Here is a 7,036-nt window from a genome sequence, read left to right on the forward strand (position 1 = left end):
TTTGTGGAGGACATGGAAATTCTCAACTGATTTGGGCTTGATCTGAACTGTCTGTGGCTCATACTCTCCTGTGCCAGCTCTGGTCGGAAATTCTGTTACATGGGTGCGTTCCCGCTCCATCCCTCTGGTTCTACTTTCGTCTGGAGGTCTTAGAGCTTCTGATTTCCTTGCCATGGAAACCAGTTGATTTGGCTGACAAGATTGTCTGTGCTTTGCCAAGGTGAACACTCTTTTCTCTTTGAGCTTGACTTTGTTTAATTAATAGCTTCACACCATCACAAAGAAAATGTTCAGACTGGAAGATAGGAAATTTCATCTGTATGGAATTATTTTACTAGAATTTGTTTTCTGTAAGCAAGGAAGGTGGGGGGTTACCATGTTCTGATGATTATATTTGTCAGCTTGGGGGAATGTCAGGAGTGAAACAAGCATGTAATGATGTATCCATTCATTTGCTTGGGGGAGCAGTTGGTAAAATTTCATAGGAGGTTAGTGCTTAGTACATTTGCAAAGGTTCAGGTTGGGGACACTTACTGTTGATAAGAATTGATCTGAATCAATTCCAGTACATATATTCACCTTTTTACGAATAAGCAAAGAATGCCTAATATGTTGATAGAGTAAAAGTCTGAGAGTAGAAAAGAACATATTTACATGAGGTAGTGCTGGACAAAAAGTGCCTGACAAAAATTATTTTCCAAATATTATTAATTCATTCATAGTGACCGTTACGAATTTTCGTTTTCGTTTTTCCTTTTCCCTGAGCAGGCCAGGGAAACTCTCAGCTGGTCCACGCTTGATCTGAACTGTGTCTCATAGTCTACTGTCCTGTGCCTGCAACACCTGGCAGTTGCAGTGGAAAGTACAGAGAACAAGATGGAGTTGGTGGTAGGTGCTTCCGAAGCCACCATGAAATCTCTCTTAGGCAAGCTGGGTAACCTTCTTGCCCAGGAGTATGCTCTGATAAGCGGTGTACGTGGTGACATCCAGTACATCAATGATGAGCTTGCCAGCATGCAAGCCTTCCTCCGTGACCTCAGCACTGTGCCAGAGGGTCACAGTCATGACCACCGCATGAAAGACTGGATGAAGCAGATCCGAGACATAGCCTATGACGTTGAGGACTGCATTGATGACTTTGCCCACCGCCTCCCTCAAGATTCCATTAGTGCTGCCAAATGCTCCTTCCTATTGCTTCAAACATTGCTGAACTCAAGGTACGGGCGCAACAGATCGCCGATCGACGCAATAGATATGGAGTAAACAACCCAGAACACGGTGACAGCAGCAACAGCACTCGAACCCATGTTGCTGCTTATGACATTGCTGAGTATCAGGTCACAAGCCCTCAGATCATCGGTACAAAGGAACCTGTGGGTATGACGGATGTCATCGATCAGCTTGAGGGTTGGTTAACCAGTCCTCAAGCTGAAAAGGGGCGAGCTGTTCTGTCCATAGTTGGTTTCGGCGGTGTGGGAAAGACCACCATTGCCACAGCATTGTACAGTAAAGTCAGTGGTAAATTTCAGTGTCGGGCATCAGTCTCTGTTTCTCAGAACTATGACCAAGACACAGTGCTCAGGAGTATTCTGAATCAAGTCAGCAATCAGGAGCAGGGTAGCAGCATAACATTTAGTGACAAAAAAACCCCCACTTCAGGCACTAAAAGCACGTTGAAGACAGCCCTGTCACTGCTTGGACGATACTGTATATGTCAGCCAGGTAACAATGGAAGCCCTGATAAGACACAGATGACACCGGAAACAATGGACTATCAACTACTCCTCCAGGAACTAAAAAAGCGCCTCAACGAAAAGAGGTACACTGTTCATAAATATTCTCTTTCCTTATCTGTCAATTAACTTGTACATCCCATTCCAAATCCAATGTTTACTTTCTTCTACACAACACAACACCATCTTTTAACGGTATTTGTTTATTTATGTTTATTTTTCTCACGCGTGCTCATTTTGTTTTCATCATTTCTACAGCTATATCCTCTTGATCGACGATATTTGGTCTGCCAAGACATGGGAAAGTATCATAGCGTTTTTGCCTGAAAACAATAAAGCCAGTAAAATAATAGTGACTTCAAGATTTCAAGCTGTTGGTTCCACATGCTCCGCTTCTGGAACTGATCGTTTGCATACAGTTGGTTATCTTACTGATAATGCGTCCAAAAAATTATTTAAAACAAGTCTTTTTGAATCAAGAATCAGAAAAGATAGCAAGAAAGTAGATGAGCAACTCCCTGAGGAAATATGGAAAATATGTGGGGGGTTGCCTTTAGCCATAGTTACAATGGCAGGTCTTGTCGCCTGCAACCCAAGCAAACCAGACTGCGATTGGAGAAAACTTTCCAAATCATTATTTCCAGAAACAGTTACTTCTCTTACCCTGGAAGGGGTTAAAAGGATACTGGATTGTTGTTACAATGATTTGACTGCGGATCTCAAAACTTGCTTATTGTACTTGAGTATATTTCCAAAGGGTTGCAAAATTAGTAGGAAACGTTTGACCCGGCGATGGATTGCTGAAGGTTTTGCCAGTGAAAAGCAGGGGCTAATTGAAGATGGAGTTGCAGAGACATACTTCAATCAGCTCACGATAAGGAACTTAATACGTCCTGTGGAGCACGGCAGCAATGGGAAGGTAAAAACCTTTCAAGTTCATGACATGGTTCTTGAATACATCATGTCCAAGTCAATTGAAGAGAATTTTATTACTGTGGTTGGTGGACACTGGCAGATGACTGCACCAAGCAATAAAGTCCGTCGACTGTCGATGCAAACCAGTGGTTCCAAGCAGGGAAGTTCAACAAAAGGCCTGAACTTGGCTCAAGTGCGGTCACTGACGGTGTTTGGGAACCTGAACCATGTGCCATTCCATTCATTCAACTATGGGATAATACAGATACTAGATCTTGAAGGTTGGAAGGGTTTGAATGAGAGACATATGACAGAGATATGCCAAATGCTTGTACTCAAGTATTTGAGCATCCGACGAACAGAAGTTGCCAAAATTCCCTCCAAGATTCAGAAACTTGAGTACCTGGAAACTCTTGATATAAGGGAGACATATGTCGAGGAGCTGCCTAAGTCAGTAGGCCAACTAAAACGGATCAGTAGCATACTTGGAGGGAACAAAAAAACACAGAAGGGGCTGAGGTTTCCTCAAGAAAAAAGTAAGAAGCAAGTGATAAACCCATCGTCTCAAGGAAACACAAAGGAGCCTGCAAAGAAAGGATTCTTGTCTCAAGAAAAAGGTAAAGGCGCAATGAACGCACTCCGTGTACTGACAGGGATTGAGATTGTTGAGGAACCATCAGCAGTAGCAGCAGGCCTTCATCAGTTGACAGGGCTAAAGAAGCTTGCCATATACAAGCTTAACATAAGCAAGGATAGTGATACCTTCAGAGAATTACGCTCCTCCATTGAGTACCTTGGCAGCTGCGGTCTGCAGACTTTGGCCATCAATGATGAGAACTCTGATTTTATCAACTCACTGGATGAACTGTCAGCGCCTCCAAGATATCTCGTTGCCCTTGAGCTGTCTGGCAAGCTGAAGAAGCTACCCCAGTGGATCAAAAGAATTACTACTCTCAACAAGTTAACCATATCTGTAACAGTTCTTAGGACTGAAACTTTCAAGACCCTCCACACTTTACATTCACTATTTTCGCTCACCTTTGCACTTAGTGCAGTGAAGCAGGATCAGGACATAATAAAGGACATCATCGAGGATAACAAATTGGAGTCTGATGGGGAAATCGTGGTTCCAGGTGGAGGATTCAAAAGTCTTAAGCTGCTTCGTTTCTTTGCACCTTTTGTACCAAAGCTCAGCTTTTCTGACAAGAATGCAATGCCGGCACTCGAAATCATTGAAATGCAGTTTAAAGACTTTGAAGGTCTATTTGGCATTGAAATCCTTGAAAATCTCCGTGAGGTTCATCTCAAAGTTGGCAATGGGGCAGAGGAAATAACCAAGTTCCTAGTAAATGATTTGAAGAATAATACTGAGAAACCAAAAGTATTTGTTGATGGCATCGTTACTGCATGAGAAGTGAAATTGTTGCAAATCGGAGAGATTACCAATCATCTGGTGCTGCTCCTCTATCCTTATCGATGTTATTACTCTCCTGGCTAAATAAAATAGTGATTGCATGGTATATATTTTACTACCTCGTACCATGGTTCCATCCTACTTCGTAGTTGATTTCAATTGTCGTTACAAACTTGCAATGTCTGTTCGGTTCTGTTTTTTCCACAATTGAGGGCAGATCCCCGATAAAAGCCATTATAATCCTTTTATTCGGTTGTAGTTGAACTCTTTAAATGATGGGATTGCTATAATTATGGTGCCACAGTTTCTATATGTCCAGAATTGTAGTTTTGTACTACCGTTATTGCTGGCAAAGCGTTGAGAACGGTTGATGGGGGCAATTGGGTTTCACCACAGACCCCTCTATTATTGGTGCCCAAAATTAGGCTTCACACTACGTTTACAGTATTGATGTAATTTCTGTGTATTAATACTATCATTTTATCCCTGTATTGTGCAGTTCAAAATTTTGACAGCGTTTGTCATAGTTTTGTTTCTAAAGATGGATAAGGTCCTGCAGACATTGTGTTCAGTGGTAGAACACAAAGATTGAAAATGGATTACAATTCATAATTGTTCTCTCTGAAGGGATGTATTGAACTGGCAATTAAAACAAGGAGCAAAGTGAGGCACCTAAGTAAAAATCATGCCAATATTTATCCGAGCAAAGTCAAGCACACCAAGCTATCGCCCCCAATCTGTAACCAATTACTGTCTTACTGACAATATATTATAGATTACAAAACAATTAACAACAGGTTTTTTGTCAGGCTACCTAAAAACTAGTTGATCATATTCCAAAAGTCCCAAAACATATCAAGCAAACAGAGGGATCAGATTTCTCACAGATCAATGGTACTCAAAACCAGTAAAACATACTACCTCCGTTTCATAATGTAAAATGTTTGACTTTTTAGTTGCAACGTTTGACTATTCGTCTTATTGGTCGTGTGTAAAGCTCTTTTGATAATAAAGTAAGTCATAAACAAAATAAATGATATTTATATAATTTTTTAAATAAGACGTATGATCAAACATTATGAATAAAAAAAGTCAAATATTTTATATCATGAAACGGAGGGAGTAACGAACATGCTGTGATGTCCAAGAGAGCAATACACAGTCTACTGCTGCTGTTTATGATCAGGACCTGAACTCGAGGCTCCGTGGACTGGTAATGGCAAATTGGCAATGAAGAACCATCCGTGGCTGGTAGTGCAAAAAAAAAAAATCCTCATGGCGGACAGGCTGCAGATGAGAGGATGGCCGAACAATAACGTTTGTCCAATGTGAGAGGTGGTTCAACATTTAATCATGGACCGTGCATTCGTGAAACAGGTCTAGGCCAAGGCCATCCAGCGCGCTGGGCTTGTGCTACCATCGATGTGAAGAATCAGGGGAGACTTTCTAGCTTGGTGGACTAGGGCAAAGAAGAAAATTGTTAAAGATCCCAAAAGACATTTCGACGGAATACTAGTTTTCATGCTTCGGAGTATTTGGTTACAGAGAAATTATAGGATTTTCAATAATATCTACAAAACGGTGCAAGATGTAGTCGACAAGTCCATCAGTCTGTACTGAGAAAGGGAGAGAGCATGGGTGCGAGAGTAGTACTCAGTCTGTTTTTCTTTAAAATTCTGGAGTGAATGCTACAGTGCTGGATATGTTCGTCGGTATGTTAGTGTGGTCGTAACATGACTTCCTTCTTTCTCTTTAATATGAAATTGGCAGAACTACTGCCACCTTCTTCGGAAAAACAAAAAACCAGCAGTGGCCTGTTTTCAAGCACACAAGTAAGCCTGAACAGTGAGCAGTAGTGAAGTACACAAGTATGAAGTCGCGTCCTCAATCCACCAACAAAAAACAACATCAATGTTACAACCTACAGCACAACAATGAGAGGATCCGATAAAATATCGGATGATCCAACCTGAAATTAGGCCGGCGAAGAATCAACGCAGGCCTTGCAGTACACTTGCTGCACACGACCGTGTTTCTGGCGGAAGGCCAGGGATCCATGGCCGTGGGGTTCGCCGGATTCTTCGTCGGCGCTTCGTTGGCAGCTTGGAATCGGGGGGGTGGCTCTCGCCGAAAAACCGACAACTGGGACCGGTGATGGTTGGGACTAGCTATCTCGTATTTCTCTTAGCTCAATCCAAAGTGATCTAGTCTGCGTAAGAGAACTGCTAGAGCATGACATCCCACTATAGTACGTGATAGTTTAATGATTTAAATCCGGCATGCAAACATGCATTCGCTCTGCCTCCTGCACGTCCCTGTATGCCGCCTGCCCCGTCCACCATCGCCGCGTCGGATTGCCTCCACCATCACCCACGTCTGCCTGCCTCCGCCATCGCCTGCCCGCCTCCGCTGACGTCGTGTTGTGCGCCGCCACGTTGCGCTCTCGCTGCAGCGTGTCGCATGCCTCTCCCGCCTTCGCGCTCAGATGCGCCACACGTACCAGCACGTAGCTGGTACCAGATGATACCATTGGTGGGATACCAGTTGGTATTATCTACTATCATAGCGTTCGCGCGACAAGAGAAGCTCAAAAAGATGCAGGCATCACATGGTATACCAAGCGGTACCATATGGTTTTAAATGGTATCATATGATGTCAGCATGTATCAACAGGTATCAATAAGTATCGATAGATATCGCTTGATTCTCATATGGAAACCTAGATGATACGATTAGTATCAACATGTGTCAGATGATACCAAAAGATGTTAGAAGGTATCAACAGGTATCAATTCACTAGGTTCTAAGTGGTATCACATGGTATCAGAAGATATCAAACATGTGATAACACTAGATGATATGTAGTATCATATGGTATCAACAAGTATCAATAGGTATCACTAGATAGTATCAACAGGTATTATATGTTAATAAGTGCCATCACATGATACCATTTAGTATCGATCAACAGGAA

General features: G+C 42.5%; 1 protein-coding gene across 1 annotated transcript; it reads left to right on the forward strand.

The window, feature by feature from the left end:
* Positions 1-4,553, forward strand: LOC102721403 (disease resistance protein Pik-2-like). The gene is given in 5 exon segments (XM_006663049.3): positions 1-220; positions 769-1,186; positions 1,189-1,819; positions 1,992-2,652; positions 2,749-4,553. Coding segments are annotated over 4 exon segments (2,913 nt in total). The 5' UTR covers positions 1-220; positions 769-876; the 3' UTR covers positions 4,060-4,553.
* Positions 4,554-7,036: the final 2,483 nt, after the last annotated feature.

The sequence above is a fragment of the Oryza brachyantha genome, chromosome 11, assembly GCF_000231095.2.
Source record: "Oryza brachyantha chromosome 11, ObraRS2, whole genome shotgun sequence".
NCBI lineage: Eukaryota > Viridiplantae > Streptophyta > Magnoliopsida > Poales > Poaceae > Oryza > Oryza brachyantha.